The sequence below is a fragment of the Salvelinus fontinalis genome, chromosome 6 (assembly GCF_029448725.1).
Source record: "Salvelinus fontinalis isolate EN_2023a chromosome 6, ASM2944872v1, whole genome shotgun sequence".
NCBI classification, from domain to species: domain Eukaryota; kingdom Metazoa; phylum Chordata; class Actinopteri; order Salmoniformes; family Salmonidae; genus Salvelinus; species Salvelinus fontinalis.
The window spans coordinates 46,245,993-46,268,433 of NC_074670.1; the positions used below are offsets into that span (position 1 = coordinate 46,245,993).

The 22,441-nt window shown below is 43.0% G+C and overlaps 1 protein-coding gene across 2 annotated transcripts; it reads right to left on the bottom strand.

Moving 5' to 3' along the window:
- Positions 1-806: 806 nt before the first annotated feature.
- LOC129857908 (CCR4-NOT transcription complex subunit 6-like) lies at positions 807-21,262 on the bottom strand. 2 transcript variants are annotated; one of them, XM_055926596.1, is made up of 12 exons: positions 21,039-21,262; positions 19,971-20,095; positions 19,474-19,660; positions 19,161-19,246; positions 18,934-19,038; positions 18,788-18,856; positions 18,417-18,574; positions 18,096-18,250; positions 17,097-17,251; positions 8,767-9,000; positions 7,849-8,057; positions 807-6,990 (listed from the first exon to the last, which is right to left on the bottom strand). In XM_055926596.1, the coding sequence occupies exons 2-12, from the start codon at positions 20,080-20,082 to the stop codon at positions 6,754-6,756; spliced, it is 1,707 nt and encodes a 568-aa protein (XP_055782571.1). In that variant the 5' UTR covers positions 20,083-20,095; positions 21,039-21,262; the 3' UTR covers positions 807-6,753. The 2 variants fall into 2 exon arrangements, with proteins under 2 accessions (XP_055782571.1, XP_055782570.1); XM_055926595.1 differs by lacking the exon at positions 21,039-21,262 and having other exon boundaries at positions 19,971-21,032.
- Between the last annotated feature and the right edge of the window lie 1,179 nt (positions 21,263-22,441).

Sequence of the window (22,441 nt, forward strand, 5' to 3'; positions counted from 1 at the left end):
CTTCCTAAACATGTCTCCTCCCCTTAATCTCGACTGATTGAAGTGGATTTAACAGGTGACATCAATAAGTGATCAAAGCTTTCACCTGGATTCAACTGGTCAGTCTAGGTCACGTGTCAAACTCAACCCACGGAGGGCAGAGTTCACACTCCACCCTTGTACTCAATAGATGAATTAAGGTCACTAATTAGTAAGGAACTCCCATCACCTGATTGTCTAGGTCTTAATTGAAAGGAAAAAACCCGCACACACTCAGCCCTCCGTCAAATGAGTGACACGCCTGGTTTAGTTCATGGAAAGAGCAGGTGTTCCTAATGTTTTGTACAGTTTATATGTTCAATGAAAATCCCTATAACATGTAAATGTACAACAGGTGTCAGACAGTGGTCAAAAAACACAGGACACTGTTACTTGCTAAGCACAACTGTGTTTTGATCTTATAGTGCCACCTTGTGGTCATAAATTATAATACTTACCTACTTAGTGGTCTTCAATTCATTTTGGGACATCAGGCTGCAATAATCTTCTGCCACAGAGTCTGTCTTCTACCAGTTAAATAATACATAACTAATAAAATACAGGTAGATAAATCTATCTGGATAACCGATCTAATCTCACCGATTACTTCCAATGTACCTCAGTTTTGCAAGGCTAGATTTTGTATTTATTTAAATATAAACATGTTTGCGATTACATTAAACATACTCCAAATACTGTGAAAAAGGATGCAGGACACAGTGAACACATATAGCATGTATTGACAACCATATTATGCAAGTACCACTGCAAAGAATCAGAGACCGATCGAAACAGATATAGAATTTATTTTCAACCAGAAGTAGGAAAATAGATAGGTAGGACTAAAGAAAACAAGCCAAAGGTGTTATAAACAGAAAACTAGTCCAAAGACAGTCAAACCACGAAGACGGCTTAAGAAGAAAACTGAAAAAAAGCCTTGTTTACCATTCAGTTTCTTAACAGTTTCTATAATTTTAAAAACAGCTGCCTTGATTTTCTTCTCTGTTGATGAACATTCTTTGAATGTTGTGCAAGTGTTTTTGCTGGTATTCCGTGAATGGTAAACAAGTAGTTGGTCCTGTGTATGTACAATACAGTGACACATCAATATAGTATGTACTCAACTGGCTACAGATAGTTTATTGATGATCAGGATTGTCTATTGTCTATCACTATCAGCAGGGAGGAGGGTGAGGCCTATACAAGATGGAGACATGGAGGCAGGAGAGAGAGATGAGTGAATGGGGTGATTGTTAGTGAGGTGGAATCTGCTGTAATTGCACTTGGTCTTACGGGAAAAGCAGTGGGCAAAAAATGGGTGACTGAAAAAAAAGTAGTAGATAAGTTAGCTTCCCCCCAAAAATATTTTCAAAAACATTTACTTAATGACTTTGAGGGTAATACTGCCAAGTTTCTGGGGGATGGAAATGACCGGTCTGAAATAAAATGCACTGTTGCAAGCCAAAATCTTTTGACAAATTACTGTTATGGTTGAAAAAAAAAAAAAGTGTTATAAAAGGCTGTTGGAAAAGGCAAAGAGACAAGTCATGACAGTGGTCTATGGATGGGAAGTGTATGTACTGTATAGAACAGGGGTGTCAAATCATTCCACGAAGGGCCTAGTGTCTGCTGGTTTTTCCCTTTCCATTAAGACCTAGACAACCAGGTGAGGAGAGTTACTTGCCAATTAGTGACCTTTATTCAATCAATTACAAGGGAAGAGCAAAAACCAGCAGTCAGAATGAGTTTGACACACGTTAAGGTTAGAGGGTGCTCTACACTTGGGACACAGAAGCAGATTCAGTGTGCACCTTGCCAGGGAACGCAGTCAGAGCAAGTCCTATACAACGGAGAAAACAGAAGCACAATGAAAAAGTCAACCGAGTTCAACAGTGATCACTAACTAACTGAAGTGAATGGTGACACGTTAAGCAGTGTGATTCTCCCTCCTTGATCCAATCATAGAAACAAATGTTTGGGGGGTGCAGGGGCGTTCACAAAGTGAGGGTTAGGAGGGGATCAGAGTAACTACTCCGCTTAGCCACTATGAAGCACAAGAACAGCGGCAAGGACCAAATAGTACTCAAATCACCACAGGACCGGACTACAAAGCAGAATTAATGAGTTAGCCAGCTAACTTTGATTAACATCCATAAATTACCATACATTTTCTGGTTCATTAAGAATGAACTTGTGTTTTTGGTTGTTGAGTCAACTAGGTCCTTCTCATTTCAAGCTCATCTTTTGTAGTATACCTCTGAGCATCAATTGAGTTAGCCAGCTAACTTGACTACATTTTCTGAAATAACTAATTTTTTCAACCGATAGGCTTGAAATGGGCATGGACTCATTGGCTCAACCAAAAACAAATCTAAGTTTGGTCTCCTTAAAAGAGGCACGCCAGGATCTTAAGCACAAATTCATAACATAGTATGAATTGGTTTCGTTACATACCACACGAACTGCAACATATGAAATGGATGACTTAGTACACAAAACAGGGGCCACTTTTGGATCGTGAGCACCACTCAAAACTACTAGCTGAAATTACACAAAAGTTTGATTGCATCTTTAAAAAGGAACCAGAAAATGTAGTTATTTCTGGTTGTTATTCAAAAGTTAGCTGGCTAACTCATTGATCCTGCTTTGTAGTAGAACCCTCAGTCTAGCTACCAGCAGGAAGTTTTTTGCTTGGTTTTACATTCATGTTGGTTTCACACCAGTCAACAATAGTGCTGTCTAGAACTGAATCGGCTAATAAGACAATGCTATCCTGGTCTAAGACAATAGTATACATCTGCTAGCCTAAGCGACATCCCAAATACAGCAGCAGAGAAAAAGTTGAAATATTCACATTTGGAGTTAAACTACTCCGCTTAGGAATCTTCATTCGATAAGCATTCTGCGTCCATTTTTACAGCGACCCAAAGTTGACCAAGTTAATGTTTTAATGATAAAAAAATGACTATCATTTCTACCAAAAAAGAGAATAATTTGGTTGATGGAAAGGTGGGGTAAGGTATGGAAAAGCAATGAGTAAAAATGAAAAATGTAGCAATCATAGGATATACACAACTCAAAGTTTTAGGAAGGAAACATGAGATACATCTTTTATTCACACTTTACAAAAAAAGCTAAGTCTTTAAATCTACTACAATACTACCAGCAATTCAGGGGTATCAAACTGGACATTTGTTTCTGTTCGAAACAAATAAAATATATCAAGGGGGGAAAGTAAGGTCAGAAAAAAAGCTTTTGAACAAGGACTCAATTTATATTCCCCATTTCAACCTTTCCCCTCTGTAAAAATTCATAAAATTCTAACTTTAGCACAGTGGCGAAAGCATCATATTTACTTTAAAAAGGGGATTTTAATTTAATCAATAATAAATGTGGGAAAGGAGGTGGGGGGGGGGGGAGCGTGATCATTCCATTTCCTGTTTAAAAATGTGACGGTTGCAATATATAGTCAGTCACCGCGGACATTTTTCAGTCCCGATGGTAACAGAACAGAGATGGAGAACGTCTGTCTGGGCCACCTGACAGACGGGGAGACGGGTCAGTTCCTCACAGACGGTACCGCACAGAGGCTTCAGTAGCGGGGTTTAAAGGGACTAAAGTAATACACTTGACTGTTAAGTGTCTAGAGGGTTGGACATAGGGCTAGGTATAGGGGGAACATGCTTCTCTAGATTCAGAATTCAGTGGTGAAGGGGCAAGACAGGCTAGGTGACCATGGTGATAAGGGACTATCAACGGGGTTCTAGGAGCTGATCTAAAGTTCACGGAGGGTGCAAAACATTCTGGAAGTAAGGGGGTTCAGAAGAGGTCTTCACTTTGCCCCCAATGGAAAAAAAAAAAAACTAAAGCTTGACAAATATTCCATACCGGATTACTAGATCGCTCAACAAGGAGTATATACACAATTGTCACAGCTCATACAAAAAAAAGGAAAGAAAATACAAAACGATAACAAAAACCCCAAAGGACATCAAATGTGTGGACAGTATTTAAAAAATAAATGGAGAAGAGGTTGTTCCGGAGTTCGCCGACTGTAAATAGTGCAAGACAACAAAACGGCTACGGCGAGGCACAATGTTCCGGTTGTACAACACTAATTGTGGGATACTGGATGTGCGTGATGCAAAAATCACTCTTAGGATCAATCTGAAATGACAACCTATTTCCTATTTAGTGCACTTTTGAACAGAGCCACATGGGACTGGCCAAAATTAGTGCACTATAGTAAATAGGGTGTTATTGGAGACCAAACCTTACTTTAGTCTGAACTGTGAGTGGATGAATGGGTCGGTTGGTGGCAGGCTGGCAGCAGTATGGACCAATGGCTTGTAAATAGAATGGATTTGAAGATGCATCATATTTAGTCAGTAGGTCTATTTACAATCTGAGAAACATGGTTCTCAAACCATAACAGGAAAACAAGCAATACTGATACATAAAAACAGTTAACCTAGGGCAGGAGTGCAAAGTAGTGGCAGCGAACGCCTGGAACAACCCCTTACGTCTTTTGTACAAGCTGGTCATTTCAATTTCATCTTAACATTTACTGGATAAAAAAAAAATTGCCATAGTTTACAATACAATCATGTCTTTTTCTTTCTTCAAATTGGATCATAATTTACTCATAGTACAAAAAAACCCTGCCAGAAAACAGGTCTTTTGTGACTCATATACAATCGTGTAAAGACAATCTAGATTTATATTCTGTACAAACACTTGTGAAAAAACCCACTGCTGTAGCGTACGGAATTTATGGCTGAGGGAAAAATGACTACTGGCCTCAAGAGACAGTGCTACAAGATCTGTGTATGTCCACGTGTGTGACAGTGAGAGGATTGCTGGTTTAAACTCCTGTACATCAGCTATTGCCCTCCCTCTTTAAAAAGTAACAAATCTGAAAAATGTTTCGTTGAGAATTTCCTCCGTTGCCTTGCCCCTCAGCCAAAATCCCCTACCCCATTACAAAAGGTGGTATATGGTCCAAATCAGGAACGGGCAACTCCAGTCCTCGGCGGGGCCTGATTGCAGTCACAATTTTGCCCCAGCTAACACACCCAACTCCTATAAATCAACTAATCATGATAGTTTAAAACCCAATTAGTTTAAAAATCAGCTGTGTTGGCTGGAGAAGGTGAAAAACTGTGACACCACTCCGGCCCCCAGGGACTGGAGTTGCACATCCCTGGTCCAAATGAAGTCCTATTAACAAGTCAATGACTCTGTCACGTACGCATGCAGAGGAAAAACAGTGTGCAAAAGGGGATGGTCGCTGGCCACTAATTACATGTTATTCAACTACTTAAAATCATTCAAATCTGTTCCAATCCAGAGGATACAGATACACTTTTTTAGCACTATGCCTGACCGGCATGCCAACAAGCCTCCGCTAACTAGAGCTTACTTGCTTCCATACAACAGGTCCAGACAAGTGTATTTGGTGGTTGCCGTCATCCTTTCCTAAAAGGATAATAATCAACATCTAAAAACTCCTCAAGGCAATTCCACAGGAACAGAGATCCCGATTTTTCACTTTAAAAACGTATGTCAAACAAACCCTCTCTACGCACAAGGCCTACTTTCGACAATTCCCACAGAAGATTGAACAAAAACGTTTACTTGATGAACAGTGCAGATGAAAAGTTGGTGACGACATACACCGTCATTCTGTTACCAAACTTTGCACCTGCATTGTTCCAACTAAATGAGTTGCTTTAAAAATTCAGTGGACATTTTTAAAAAGTAGTCCTTGTGCATAGTTGTATGTTAGTTTAACTTTGCAATCATTGTTTTTTGTTTGACATACATTTGAAAGTTACAAATCAGAGTCAGTGTCACGGTTACCGTGGAATTGCCCCTCAGCAGTGACATCAGTCTACATGCACCAGTGGGGATAGTTCCTATTGCACCACTTGGAGAGGGAGACAACTGACTAGGTTCTATTAGTCAATAGTAGTGGACTGGTAGCACCAGGTGAGCACCACCATTTTGGACCCACAGAGATTGGCCCTATAGCACAGAAAGGAGGAGCGGCACACCATATTATGGTAGATAGATATACCATCACATTGATCTCAGTGGGGAGAGAAAAGACAAGGCCCACTCTTAGCCTTGGCTGAGACATTAGACATGTCTGTTGCTGCCAATTTTGCTGGTTTGAGATTGGTATAGGACAGACTATCAGCTGTAAGCTTTAGAAGTGGTGTCCTTTCTCTCCTTGCCTTGTGAAGGGTGTGCACAGCTCTCAAGTGATAAAAGGTATTTCTTGTGCCATTGTTCAAGACTGCACAGGTCATGTCAAAGACAACAAGAGTCAGGTGATATTGCTAAAGATCTATACGGGAGCCAGAGGGGATATGGTGATATTCGAAGCTAGCATCCCTTCTATCTGTTAAAGAGTTACAAAAGCATTATGTGTAAGAATGACCAAGGGGGAGGGGGGGGGGGGGGGGGGGGGGGTAGGAATCCAAAACACAACACAGGCTTGACATTTTCTAAATGGAAACAAATGGAAAACGACAATGAGGAAAATAAAAAATATATAATTGAAATCCCTGTTGGCCAGACCTCACTGTGCGGCTGATTCTTATTTTACAGGTTGGTTGTGTATTCCGTCTCGTCTTCTCTCCACCGAGTGACAACGAGAGAAGAGCTGGAGGGCTAGAGGCTGCACACTGCTATAGCATACAGCACCCCTGGAGTGGGGTTGTCTCACCACTACCTGCGTCCTCCAGGCAGGTGGATGCCGTTGACCTGGTTGTTGGCCTGGCCCTGAGGCAGAGTGCTGGGCAGCAGCAGCTCCAGCTGGGCGAACAGGGAGAAGTGGTCAGAGGGGATGTGGGGGTGCGGGCAGCCGCTGATATTGTTCTCATGGAGCCAGTTGGAGTCCAGGGGACCCAGGATGCCGAGCACATTGATCTGAGGCTTGGAGTAGAAGATGTAGTCAATCACACCCTGAGGAGAAAGAGAGCACGAGAGAGAGAAGAGGGGGATGAGTGAAAGGGTTTACAAAACAGATTTTAATTAGGAGGGCAAACCGGCCATCAAATAAAAAACGGTTTGAATGGTGTTACGTGCAGGATATTGCTTTTTAAGGAACGCCCAGTGCCGACTGCCGAATTGACTGCAACGATTGAGCTAAACAAGCAGGATTGATACCCTACAAAGTGAGCGTTGGCTCCTTGCACAATGCACATCTTCCTTTGTCATGTGGTTGGCAATATCCTCCATTTTAGTGTCAATGTCTTTCTTCACTTGTCTGCGATCCATTCCTTGGTACAATAGCGATGTAGCTTTGCAAATGTTTTAGCATTTCTAAGCCAACTACTCAACCACCTTGGTGGACCTGCATGACATTTCTGTAAATTAGCAAAATATTGCTCAATAACTGATACTTGTGGGCCGGTATTAGTTGATACAATACTACAAGTCTGCAGACAGGAAGAGTAGAGCGATGATGCGCTTGAAAGACAAACAACCTGAACCAACTTCCATGCATTGCTAAATGTAATTTAGAGATATTTCTTTTAAAATCAGTACAAAAGTACATTTCCGGCTAACGGAAAAGCTGATGACTGAGGAAGAGAACATCCTGCCTAACAATTAGAAACAGTGGACAAAATGTCAGAGTACATGAAACCTTTCGCAAAGCAGGTGTAATGCTGTGGAAAAATCCATGGGTCAATTTCAATGTCGTAAAAATTGTATTTCCTGATTAATCAGGACAAGGACAAACAGCAATCTGTAGCCCTGTCAGAAGGCGGTGTCAGAGACATTGCTTCAGGTCTGCCTACGTTTGTGTGGCTCCCTCACCTTGAAGTCAAAGGTGTAGTTGGTGTAAGGCATCAGGCTGTCCTCGTAGGCGCTCTTCAGCTTGAAGCCGTGGGTGATCCTGGAGTTGGACGTGGAGTTGCCGTTCTTGCCATTGCAGTTGAAGTTGGTGAGGCTGTCAAGGTAGCGAAGATCCTTGAAGTCCTTGTGGGTGCAGTCCACTCCACCCTGACTCAGGTACTCCACCACACCTGGAGAGAGGGACGGTAGGGGTTTACATAAGTCCTGTTAAGTATAGGGGAATGTGCTACCTAAACTTGTCCAATGACGACAGATGTTCCTTTTCCATTGCAAAACGTTTTCCCTACCGAACACAACCCAAAAGTGTCTGTTAATTCCTTCATTCAAAGTAAAAATCACCAAGCAAGCAGCTAGTGGGCCCATCATTATATTTATTGCTTATACCTTTACCTTTGACGACTTCTGAGTACTAAGTCCTAAACTTGGGATAGTGTTAATTATCAGGTATCCTATTGAAATAGAGTGCTTAGGTTTAGAGGGTATACAACAGAAGTTAATGTTTATCTGTAGGAGGAAGGTATACGGTGTGTGCAATTAAGCTTGAAAATGTGCTGAGTGCAGGTAAAACAATCACGTGGCAGCATTGATGGGGGGAGAGAGCCACGGATTAGTGATGACGAGGGTCGTAGTCAGGTCAGGTTAAGGGAGAAAAGTTTATTGCCCGTATCACTTAGTTTCCTGCCTAGCAATAAAGACATGATGTTTAGAGAGGAGGAGACTCCACTTAAAGTTCCTATAAAATCACAACTATTGTAAACATGTCTTTGTCTAATGCAGCTGTATTGAACCAATGGGACAAATAACCTTGGTTTGAGCTTTCATAGTGTCAATTGACTTTTTACTCAGAATTAGAACCTAACACCTAACCCAGCCACTCACCAGAGTCTGGTAGAGAGTTGAGGTCGGCACAGAGAACAAGAGGGATGCCATTGGTCTCCCCAGAGACAGAGGAGAGTTTGAGGCTGCGAGTGGCCTTGTCCACAATGTTCTTCACCTCAGACAGGAACATCATGGTCTGGACCAGCTTGACGTCGGAGTACTCCGGGTCCCAGTGCATGTGGGCGTTAGCCACCAGGAGGAGCTGTTTCTCCATGCCATGCAGAGACTTCCCCGCTGGAGAAAAGGGAGAAAAAAATGTTGGGGTTACTTTAAATGGTCAATAAGCAGTAGAAACAAAAAAAGTCACCACCACTGTTTTGGAAAAAATCTGGATAAATGGAACATGTCTTTAAAATCATAAAACAGAGCCATGGATGCAAGTATTGCCATCCATGATATCAATATTATAGTTTATCCATGTTGAGGCCATAGTTTTCCTGATAATATTTACAATACACTGAACAAAAATATAAATGGAACATGCAGTGCGACATCTTCACATTGAGTTGATCAGGCTGTTGATTGTGGCCTGTGGAATGTTTTCCCATTCCTCTTGAATGGATGTGCAAAGTTGCTTGATATTGGTGGAAACTGGAATATGCTGTTGTACACGTCGACCCAGAGCATCCCAAACATGCTCAATATGTGATACGTCTGGCGAGTATGCAGGCCATGGAAGAACTGGGACATTTTCAGCTTCCAGGAATTGTGTACAGATCCTTGCGACATGGGTGCATTATTATGGTGAAACATGAGGTGATGACAGTGGATGAACGGCACAACAATGGGCCACAGGATCTCGTCACGGTATCTCTGTGCATTTCAAATTTCCATCGACAAAATGCAAGTGTGTTCATTGTCTGTAGCCTATGCCTGCCCATACCATAACCCCAACACCACTGGGCACTCTGTTCCCAACTTTGATATCAGAAAACCGCTCGCCCACACGACGCCATACACATGGGTCGGCGGTTGTGAGGCCGGTTGGACATGCTGCCAAAATCTAAAACAAAGTTTGGTACGGCTTGTGGTAGAGAAATGAACATTACATTTTCTGACAACAGCTCTGGTAGACACTACTGCAGTCAGCATGCCAATTGCATGCTCCCTCCAATCTTCAGACATATGTGGCATTGTGTTGTGTGACCAAACTGCACCTTAGAGTGGCCTTTTATTGTTCCTAGTACAATGCGCACCTGTGTAATGATCATGCTGTTTAATCAGATTCTATGCCACATCTGTCAGGTGGATGGATTATCTTGGCAAAGGAGAAATCCTCACTAACAGGGATGTAAACAGATGTGTGCACAACATTTGAGAAATACGCTTTTTGAGAGTACGGAACATTTCTGGGATTTTTTATTTCAGCTCACGAAACATGGGACCAACACTTCATTTGGTGTTTTTATTTTGGCTTCTGATGGGGTACAACAGTTGAACTAAGCTCATGTACCCATTGATTCTTGAGGAATATAAGTCCAAAAATGGATGTAGCAACTGCTGATTGCCTTTTAAAAAAGGCAGAGCACAGCCATCGGACACAAGCCAGAAAAGTGCAGCAACAGCCACTCCCCTATTGAAGTTCTAGGTTTAAAAGTGAGATGAAGATAAACTGCTGTGGTACACCCTTGAAAACCGACTGGGAGAGACCATTTCTAAGCCATGTGGATATCCACCAAATAATTAACCTTTTCAGGGAAGTCAGGAACCAATATACACAGTCAGTTAGGAAAGCTACGGTTAGCTTTATCAAACAAACAGAAATTTGCTTCCTGTAGCACCAATTCCAAAAAGGTTTGGGACACTAAAGTCCATGGAGAAAAAGAGCACCTCCTCCCAGCTGCCCACTGCACTGAGGACAGGTAACACTCACCACCGATAAATCTACAATAATCAATCATTTCAATAAGCATTTTTCCACAGCTGGCCATGCTTTCCACCTGGCTACCCCTACCCTGGCCAACATCTCAGCACCTCCTGCAGCAACTTGCCCGATTCTGTCAATCACCACATACTTATCGGCAGACGCAACAGTCTTGGTTTCTCTAATGACTGCCTCGCCTGCTTCACTAACTACTTCTCAGATAGAGTTCAGTGTGTCAAATCGGAGGGCCTGTTGTCCGGACCTCTGGCAGTCTATGGACACAGGATTCAATTCTCCGGCCGACTCTTTTCTCTTTATGCATGTACGTACGTACGTATCAATGATGTCTCTCTTGCTGCAGGTGATTCTATGATCCACCTCCACGCAGATGACACCATTCTGTATACATCTGGCCCTTCTTTGGACAATGTGCTAACAAACCTCCAAACGAGCTTCAACGCTATACAACACTCCTTCTTTGGCCTCCAACTGCTTTTAAAATGCTAGTAAAACTAAATGCATGCTCTTCAACCAATTGCTGCCTGCACCCTCCCGCATCACTACTCTGGACGGATCTGACCAAGAATATGTGGACAACTACAAATACCTAGGTGTCTGGATAGACTGTAAACTCTTCTTCCAGACTCACATTAAGCATCTCCAATCCAAAATTAAATATAGAATCGCCTCTTCACTGTTGCCGTTGAGTGGTGTTTTGCCGGTACTATTTAATGAAGCTGCCAGTTGAGGACTTGTGAGGCGTCTATTTCTCAAACTAGACACTCCAATGTACTTTCCTCTTGCTCAGTTGTGCACCGGGGCCTCCCACTCCTCTTTCTATTCTGGTTAGGGCCAGTTTGCGCTGTTCTGTGAAGGGAGTATTGCACAGCGTTGCAGGAGATCTTCAGTTTCTTGGTAAATTCTCGCATGGAATAGCCTTAATTTCCCAGAAAAAGAATAGACTGACGAGTTTCAGAAGAAAGGTCTTTGTTTCTGGCCATTTTTAGCCTGTAATCGAACCTACAAATGCTAATGCTCCAGATCCTTAAGTCTAAAGAAAGCCAGTTTTATTGCTTCTTTAATTAGCACAAGTTTCCACCTGTCCTTACAATTTCTTTCAAAAACAAGGACATATCTAAGTGACCCAAAACTTTTGAACGGATGAGTATGTATTTAAACTCTTGATTGCTGATGCTATACATTGGCCAACGAGATGCTTTGAAGCCACAAAATTACATGTAAGTATTTCTTGATGTAGTGGGGACCGTAACATAAAAAATGTGACTTTAAAAATGGTAGGAAGCATGAGGTTTTACTTAAAGTAACTGTGGTCAAAGACTTAGCTATAGGTAACCAGATCGTGACTACAACTACACAGTTATGTTTTAGCATTTATACATATTTATTAACTTATGTTAGGAACTACACACAAGGCACTATTAATCAACGTCATATGGAGAACCAGTGCTACCTAGGTAGGTTCAGCTGGCTAACATTAGCATGGCTAGCAGCTAACATGCAATTACACTCCAAACCAAGTATTGGCGCTGGTGAGCTACTATGTACATCCAAAGTAAAAAACATAAATTCATGCAAAAAACTGCATCTCCTCGTTTCCTGTGTTTGGAAGTGGTAGTCGAGCGAGTAAGCGTTGTAGTGGTTTTCTGCCGTTCGTAGCTAGTACACTAAAACCCACAAGGATGGGGTTACTACTCATTTGAAGTGGGACCGGTTTGTCTGGTTGAAGCAAGCAGATTAGAGTATGGGAACCGTGCGCACATCTACTGTATGACTTTGATGGCTTAGTATAACCAGTGGAAGGTAGAATTGGGAATGAGACTGACAAACCAGGTACTGTGCCGAGTGTGACTGAAGCCTTCAACCTCCATTTTCTACCAACCTACAGGTACATCGCAAATATCAGCAGCAATGGCGATAAACTGGGTAAATTCAATGTGGATAAGTCTCCGCTCTCTCTACTTTATATCTGCTGGCTTTTTGTTGGGTTCTGTGGGTTCCTGCCAGTGCTAGACTAGTTGTTCTCTAGCTTACTACTTAGATATGTCTACTGTGGTGGTTGGCTAGCAAGCAGGCTAAAATAAACTTTAGCTGGCTGGCAAAGAACTGATTATACCGGTAACTTTATTTTATAACTGGGTAGATGGCGTTATGCATTTCCAAAATGTGTTTACTTTAACGTAGATACCTAGATATTTAGTGTGTATGTATCGATATGTAAGCTGTGTGCTCGGTTTTTAAAATGTATGTAGCTCTGTCCGTGAGCTGTTCTTGTTTATTTTTGTTATGCATCATGTCATGTTTTATGTTGACCCCAGGAAGTGTAACTGATGCTTTCGCAATAGCTAATTAGGATCCTAAAAAAATATATGTTGAGCCCTGAATGGGATAGTGTCATAGCAAGGTCTAGGATTTACGGCAGCGATGGACAACCCCCCTTTGTAGGCCAATGTATTTAAAAAATAAAAACTTGTAAAGTGTTGGTCCCATGTTTCATGGGCTAAAATAAAAGACCGCAGAAATGTTCCATACGCACAAAAAGCTTTTTCTCTCAAATAGTTTTGAACAAATCTGTTTACATTCCTGTTAGTGAGCAGTTCTCCTTTACCAAGATAAACCATCCACCTGACAGGTGTGGTATGTCAAGAAGCAGATTAAACAGCATGATCATTACACAGGTGCACCTTGTGCTGGGTACAATAAAAAGCCACTAAAACATACAGTTTTGTTACAACGCCACGTCTCAAGTTGAGGGAGCATGGAATTGGCATGCTGACTGCAGGAATGTCCACTAGAGCTTTTGGCAGAGAATTTAATGTTATTTTCTCTACCATAAGCCACCTCCAATGTAATTTTTGAGAATTTGGCAGTACGTCCAACCGGCACAACCGCAGACCACGTGTAACCATTCCAGCCCATGACCTCCACATCTGGCTTCTTCACCTGCGGGATCGTCTGAAGGGGAAGGGGTGCTCAATAGTATTTCTGTATGTATTAAAGCCCTTCTGTGGGGAAAAACATGCTGATTAGCTGGGCCTGGCTCCCTAGTGGGTGGGCCTGGCTTCCAAGTGGGTGGGTCTATGCCTTCCCAGGACTCCCCCCATGCTTGCACCCCTGCCCAGCAGGATATGTGAGTCAAGTTCAGCAGTTGGCCGCTCATTGCTCAAGCGCTCCATGTCCTTTCCTACGCTCTGCTAAAAACCGCTCCAGACCTACAGAAAAAAAATATCCTGCTCCCAAATTTATTTCTGTGACTACCTGGACCTACCAATTGTTTTATGTATTGAAACTATACCATAAAGATTGGAATGAAAAGTAAGAATAAACATGAAACGGTGAACGTAAGACACTAACAATTTCGAAAAGGTTACATGTCATTGAACAGCATATAAACATTAAATAGGTCAGGAGCCAGAACGGGAGCCTAAGGAGGAATGAAAATTAATTTAGGCTCCATCATTTCAATTATGGTAGGGACATAAACCACACAGCATTTAAACATTTTGTTGTATGAAGTCCTAAGTCCGTAAATCGCACATAGGCTGTGACTTACTTAGAATGAAATACAAATTCAATGAAATTATTTATTAGTGCCTTTGAATTCAATTTTAGAATCACGAGCGTGGCCAGCCTGTGGCTTTGGGCTCATGCGAGAGCCGGCCAGCAGCGGAGAATATCCCCTCCACACTTGCAGAGCCACTGGGGATGCTAAACACCCTTTTGGCCACTCTTGCCAGGCTGGGCAGAGTTTTTGTATTTTTCTATTAGGTAGACCTAAAAGGTTTTTAGGCAAAATAAAAATAATAACGCTTCAGCCTTTGGAAATCTCACTCCCCACTCCAGTCAAATCGGGCACGCTCCGCTCCTCGCTCACATACTCTGCTGCCCAGTCATGTGAAATCCATAGATTAGGGCCTAATGAATTTATTTCAGTTGAATGATTTCCTTATATGAACTTTAACTTATCAAAATGGTTGTGTTTATATTACACACACCTACTCATTCAAGGGTTTCTTTATTTTTACTATTTGACCTGACCTTCACCCGACCTCAACCCAATTGAATTGGTTTGGGATGAGTTGGACTGCAGAGTCAAGGAAAAGCAGCCAACAAGTGCTCAGCATATGCGGGAATTCCTTCAAGTCTGTTGGAAAGCCTTCCTCGTGAAGCTGGTTGAGAGAAAGCTTTGCACACTGTTGGCAGTCATCAAGGCAAAGGGTGGCTACTTTGAAGAACATCAAATGTAAAATATATTTTTATTTGTTTAACACTTTTTTGGTTACTACATGATTCCATGTGTTATTTCAAAGTGTTGTCTTCACTATTATTCTACAATGTAGAAAATAGTAAAAATAAAAACCCTTGAATGAGTAGGTTTCCAAACTTTTAACTGGTACTGTATATACACTGCTCAAAAAAATAAAGGGAACACTTAAACAACACAATGTAACTCCAAGTCAATCACACTTCTGTGAAATCAAACTGTCCACTTAGGAAGCAACACTGATTGACAATACATTTCACATGCTGTTGTGCAAATGGAATAGACAAAAGGTGGAAATTATAGGCAATTAGCAAGACACCCCCCAAAACAGGAGTGATTCTGCAGGTGGTGACCACAGACCACTTCTCAGTTCCTATGCTTCCTGGCTGATGTTTTGGTCACTTTTGAAAGCTGGCGGTGCTCTCACTCTAGTGGTAGCATGAGACGGAGTCTACAACCCACACAAGTAGGCTCAGGTAGTGCAGCTCATCCAGGATGGCACATCAATGCGAACTGTGGCAAAAAGGTTTGCTGTGTCTGTCAGCGTAGTGTCCAGAGCATGCAGGCGCTACCAGGAGACAGGCCAGTACATCAGGAGACGTGGAGGAGGCCGTAGGAGGGCAACAACCCAGCAGCAGGACCGCTACATCCGCCTTTGTGCAAGGAGGTGCACTGCCAGAGCCTTGCAAAATGACCTCCAGCAGGCCACAAATATGCATGTGTCTGCTCAAACGGTCAGAAACAGACTCCATGAGGGTGGTATGAGGGCCCGACGTCCACAGGTGGGGGTTGTGCTTACAGCCCAACACCGTGCAGGACGTTTGGCATTTGCCAGAGAACACCAAGATTGGCAAATTCGCCACTGGCGCCCTGTGCTCTTCACAGATGAAAGCAGGTTCACACTGAGCACATGAGCACATGTGACAGACGTGACAGAGTCTGGAGACGCCGTGGAGAACGTTCTGCTGCCTGCAACATCCTCCAGCATGACCGGTTTGGCGATGGGTCAGTCATGGTGTGGGGTGGCATTTCTTTGTGGGGCCGCACAGCCCTCCATGTGCTCGCCAGAGGTAGCCTGACTGCCATTAGGTACCGAGATGAGATCCTCAGACCCCTTGTGAGACCATATGCTGACACATGCACATTTGTGGCCTGCTGGAGGTCATTTTGCAGGGCTCTGGCAGTGCACCTCCTTGCACAAAGGCGGATGTAGCGGTCCTGCTGCTGGGTTGTTGCCCTCCTACGGCCTCCTCCACGTCTCCTGATGTACTGGCCTGTCTCCTGGTAGCGCCTGCATGCTCTGGACAACGCTGACAGACACAGCAAACCTTTTTGCCACAGTTCGCATTGATGTGCCACCCTGGATGAACTGCACTACCTGAGCCACTTGTGTGGGTTGTAGACTCCGTCTCATGCTACCACTAGAGTGAGAGCACCGCCAGCATTCAAAAGTGACCAAAACATCAGCCAGGAAGCATAAGAACTGAGAAGTGGTCTGTGGTCACCACCTGCAGAATCACTCCTGTTTTGGGGGGTGTCTTGCTAATTGCCTATAATTTCCACCTTTTGTCTATTCCATTTGCACAACAGCATGTGAAATTTATTGTCAATCAGTGTTGCTTCCTAAGTGGACAGTTTGATTTCACAGAAGTGTGATTGACTTGGAGTTACATTGTGTTGTTTAAGTGTTCCCTTTATTTTTTTGAGCAGTGTATGTATATATCTCAATTGTTTGGAACTCAGTCGGGGTCTCAACCTAATGTTGGGAGTTAGAATAGTAGAAAACAAGTTGTAATTTGGTTGTGCAGCAGCAGTTCCTCTTGTTATGGCAGTCACTGACAGTCACTCAATTAACCCATGTCAGCAACAAAATATTTAGATTGGTAAATTAGTTTAGGCAGCCATCTAAACTTGTAGTAATCATGGTCAAATTACTGACCCCCCCCCCCCCCAACAACAGTTAACTTAGGGGCCCCAAAGGGCTAGGGCTGGCTCTGACTGCATGTGTGGGTATGACGTGGGTACAAAGTCCAGCTTGCCACTGCGGCCCCTCGTGATGACTTCAGATTTATTTGTGGCCCACACCCCCATCAAAAGTTGCCCATCACTGGTCTAGGGTGAGAAAAGGGAGAGGGCCATAACTAGGTGTAGGGTCTATGGTTTGAAAAGGGACATAGCACTCACAGGATTCCTCCATCATTTCCTTGCGGACCTCCAGCAGTACGGCCACTCCGATGTTGTCCTTGGTCATAACCCTGTTGAGCATGGCCTCAGAGCCTTCAGAGTTTGCCATGGCCAGCTGGTTAAACTCTACCGTGTGTTTCTGCACCACACCGAACCTGAGGGAAGGCGGCAAGGGGGAAAGAGAGACGGGCAGAGAAACAGACGAAGCAAGATGTGATAAGTAACCAGGTTTCCATCCAGCTATTTCATGTGGATGAATAACCTGACGCATAAAAAAAGTTCACAACAGGGCTGCTGGAAACAGGAAACGTTGGTACAATTTTAGAATTGTCAACTGACAATTTGTTCGTTTGACATGGTGGGATCTTTGTGTTATTCATTATGTGAGATATGGTGGCGGAAACACCTACCACCACAACGTGAAAAAGCATTAGGTTTATTAGGCAGATGAAATCAATTATGATGAACTTCACATGGCGGATAAGTGCACAGTGATCATGCAAATCTCCAATAGCCTAACCTAGATATTTAGCCTATTTTAACGCTGGTGACATGACCTGTAATCGGCTGCCAATTATCAAATAAAATGATCTTGCTCATCCACATAAGATATCCACTTTATCAGCAAACTGTTGTCGAGAGAGCATGCGCCAAAACCAGATTGGTCAAGTTTGCTATATTTATATCACCACAACGGTTTGATACAAAACCACCAGTAGAGTTAAATTTAACTTCTATTGTTTGTTTTCGGTACATGGGAACTTAACTGCAAAAGTGTTTTTTACGTCATCATGTACAGCCTTTTATTAGCAACAAGTCAGTTGATGGAAACATCACTCTGGTGGGAAAATGTGCATATTGTTTTTGTGCACATTTTAGAATATTTACTTGAAAATCTGTCACCATTTGGATGGAAACTTAGCGAGTGTCTGTCAATGAGCATTGTGTGGAGAAAAAAAAGAAAAGAAAGCATTGACAGTGCTCCTCCGGTGCACTCACTTTTCTGTCCTGTAGAAAACTGCACACCCGTCCACATGTTTGCGGTCCGACTCGTGCATGGTTCTGGCTCGAGACTTTGGGCTGAAGAAGCCCTCGTAGCCGTGCTCCTTCAGCTCTGGCAGGAAATACTGGTAGTACTGCTCCGTCTCCACTTCCTGTAGAAAATAAATCAAAATCCATACATTAAAGTGGACAGATGACTTAATGTACCCAAAACATGTAGCAGGGAAATCAGGTTCATTGGTTAATGACTTGCCAGAGAGAAACCAAAATGACTGCAACAGGAGTTGTTTAACACTGGGTCGAGGTTTACCCACATACCTGTAGGTTGATGATATCAGCGTTGCAGTTCATGATCTCCTGCATGATGGACTTCTTCCTGTACTCCCAATTGAGGGCCCAGGAAGGGCAGTAGCCATAGAGCTGGCGCGTGGCGTACTTATCACACAGCACATTGTAGCACATCACTGAGAACAACGCTGAGAGGGAGGACACGGAGGGAGAGACGTAGGATATAGAACCTTATTCAGTGTATTCTTATTTTAGGGACGGGAATTTAACAGTATCGCGATACTCATTAGTATTGTGGCAAGGAAACTAAACACTAAGCGGATTTAACTTCTTTAGGAAAACAGCCTGTGTGTGTGTTTGTGTGTGCACACGTATACAGGGACTGTCTGCTGGTCTCTCACCAGAAGGTCTCGTCTGGTCCGGCTCCTGGAGTGCGATCCACGACCGTGACGGGGGCTGCTCTGTGGGGGCTGGGGACAGGAGTTGTCCATGTTAGCCATTAGTAATTTTTGCTAAAACGTCATGTGAGAAACAGAGGGTGACTTACTGCATTTGATTGAACCTGCCAGATTGTCCAACAGGTAGTTCAACAGTTTCCTCGTGCCATCATGCTCCTGGTACAGGCTCATGATTTCTTGTGCAAGTGGATTTCCTGATAGGAGCAGGAATGAAGACAACGTTGAATTACATTTTTTTTTTTTTTTTTTTTTGCAACGGGATCTACAATAGAGTCCCCAGAACGGAAGGGTTACCAAGACGACAAGCCACACTCACCTTTCAACCCCAGTGTTTGTAACTGAAACAGTTTCCCCAATTCGAATGGCAGAACCCGCAACTGGTTGTTATTTAAAAGCAGCTCCCTGTTGAGGACAGACACAGGGAAACACAAGTGTCAAGAGACAAGCCTCTGTGACAATACAGCCCCTTCCTCAACTTTCCCATAAACCATAAACACATTGACCAGTGATCTATACAGACAAAAGTAAATGCTCTGTGAGCCCAACAGGCAACGGTTATTCTCAGGCACCAACTAGTGACACGTTTAGAACAAAGTGAATACTGGGAAGTGCGGTTCCCAGCAGCTCACCTGAGACACACCATGTGGCCGAGCTCTGCCGGCAGGCTCCTGATCTTATTGGACGACAGATCCAGGTACAACAGGTTGTGTAGTTTGGCAATGTCGGGTGGGATGCGTGACAGACAGTTGTCAGCGATATGTAGGGCAGTGAGGTGGGTCAGAGTCCACAGAGATGGGCTCAGGCTCCTGACATTACCTGGAGAGAGATATGTGGAGGGGTAGATAAACACACAGTTGAGTCATGTCTCTGTGGTGGCTTTTCATGCAAAGCAGATACAGGTTTGTTTCTATCTAATACATGAGTAAACAATCATGCTGGACTTGCAAGTCAAACCAATATACAGGCTTATAAAACAGAGGACCTTATCCTCTAAGCACGAGAATGCTGGTCACTGAACAAAAATGGTTGATAAACTGGCCTAGACTAGAGCATCCTCACTTGCTGAGTCCTAATATGAGAACAGCACCCCTCCACAGCCCCTGGGCCACCCTCCTGCAATGCTCACCTGTGATTTCCAGCTCAGCCCAGTAAGACTTCTTTCCATTGGCTGCCTCCTCAGTTGACATGATAGTGTACATCCGCCTGGGGTCTGGCGGTTCATATTTTTCCTTGGGCATTCCTGCTGTAACACTGGGGGAAAGTTTTTTAAGTAACTGAACATTATATCTATCCACTGATAACATGCATGTCAAACGCAATTAGATATCCATTGCACAAAACGGACATTTTGAAAGTGACTGTTCACTAGCAGCTTTCTAGGTACTTTACAAACATGCAAAGAGGAACGTAACTTTTCAAGAGGGCTTCGCTTGATTCTGACAACTTCTGGAAATGAGGCTCAAAGATGTGGCCATATTATTGTCTGGCTGCTGATACTAATTGCAGAAATAAATCCGGTTCAATGAGAATGCGTTACTTTACAACTTAGCAGCGAGGGAAATCAATAAAGTTGAACTTATAATACTCATTGCAACAGCTCGGTTACCTAGTTAGCCAGCCAACTAACGTTAGTTCTACACAACAGGCCGCACAGAGCAATAACCACCACTAAATAGTTAGAGAACACAAACTGGTCGGCTAGATAGACAATTGGGTGGCGCGTTGAGGCCGACATCGGGTCAGGAAAAATGGACTTAGCTAGATAGCTTAGAATTTTAGCTACTGTTAGGGGCTAACTAGCAAATTAGCCAACGAACGGCAGTCCGCTACAACATAACTTCGTGAGAATTATAGTTAGCTGATATAGTTAACTAACCAATGAATTGAGAAGATATTAACGGCTGCATATTATTCTACATGTATCTGACCATAACACGCAAGGCTGACAGAGTAGCAACTAACTAGCTCACTTATGGCTAACTAGCTAGCGTAACTATGCTGGCTATTCCTAATGGAAATAAGCGCTGAAAGCTAATGTTGGCTAGCTAAGCTAGGTATCTACATTTTTCGAACCTGTCCGACTTCATATATGCATAAGTAGCACTTTATGAAACACCTATGCAGCAATAATTGAAAACAGTTGAGTTGTGGATCTGTTTCACCCGAAGCAACTCGTCGCTTGTGTTGATTTTACCTGCAAACGCATACCAATCTGTATCGCGAGGACGAGTGTGTGCTCTCTTTTGTTTCTACTTTCTCGTTTCCGCTGCTGTATCACAAGGAACAAACAAGCATCATGGCGACTGTCAGGTTTTTTTTTCTCTCTGTGTGATAACAACGCTTGATGCTATTGGTTAGCTCTTGGATGGACCGCACCATCTGCGGTTGAACCAGGACGGCTTTGGCGCAGAAGGACCAATGTGACAGATATTTCACCGGATATATAAATGTGAAGCCTCCGCTTGGCGTTTCCACACACTACCAAATTTGGTAGTGAGAGGAAGCCCAGTGGTCAGCAGTGGTAGAAGATGGAAAGAGATGGATTTTGGCCGACATTCTGCAAATTTTCTCATCGATGAAACATTTGAAATCAATATAGTTTTGTGTTCGCAACACTACAATCTGTTTTGAACAGAGTGGAATAGGTTTTGTAGACTTTTCCCTTTGTCAAAGTTTTTTAAAAGTGCGTTGTTTACAAGGAGTGCAAAGGCGAATTGAGTTAATGCAGACGCGCACTTCACAGAGTAGGCGTTCCCTAACGGAAATATGCAGATGTTTGCTAGAACAGGCAAATAGGACCTCGCTAGGTCGTGCTTGGCTCTTCCCACCTCCTTGCCTGTTCTGCCCACTATGACTAATTTGTTGCCATTGGAAACCACAGGGTGTGGTCTATCTTGGTTTAGTTATACACATATTTTGCTTTGGTTTAATGTTTATGTGAAACTTTAGGGGTGTGTTCAAGAGTCAACAGCTGTCAATCAAACTGATATGACGTCACAGGATTCATGTCTCAACTTTATTTACTCTTGGCTGTACCATTCATTGTTCTTTATAATGAGCAAATCATGAACATTCTAATCCTACTCATAATGAGGGGGTGGGCTGAACAATACAGCAGATGGCTATGTTCTTCATACACTAGGTTCTTTGATTGATTTGAGACCATACAACCTATCAGCATATTGGGCTTGAATTAGTGGTTTACTTCCTGTATTGATATTGATGGGATTGAATCGGGTGAGCGTTGATTACATTCTATTTGGAACCGGGCTGTCTCCCAGGCGTGAGCCTGGTGCCTGGTTCTGGCAAAAAGTCATCTCAAAACAGAAGTGACGTAGGTTAAACATGTGGAGTAATAAGTAGGAGTCTGTGTTCTCACATGATTGCTTTTGATAAAAACACTTTATCTGCCTTCCAAAAGAAAACAAGTTAAAACATATACTGTATTTTATGGAAGAGTTGTACAGTGCCTTCAGAAAGTATTCATACCCCTTGACTTATTTCACATTTTGTTGCGGTACAGCCTGAATTCAAAATGGATTAAATAGATTATTTTCCTCATCTACACACAATTTTCCTCATCTACACACAATACCC

Excerpts from the sequence above, each read along its gene's own strand:
- LOC129857908 (XM_055926595.1), bottom strand. The coding sequence starts at position 20,148 with ATGTTATCAGTGGATAGATATAATGTTCAGTTACTTAAAAAACTTTCC. Across the intron at positions 19,039-19,160 it reads ACAAACACTGGGGTTGAAAG|GAAATCCACTTGCACAAGAA; the intron begins GTGAGTGTGGCT and ends TGCTCCTATCAG. Across the intron at positions 18,251-18,416 it reads CTGATATCATCAACCTACAG|GAAGTGGAGACGGAGCAGTA; the intron begins GTATGTGGGTAA and ends TATTTTCTACAG.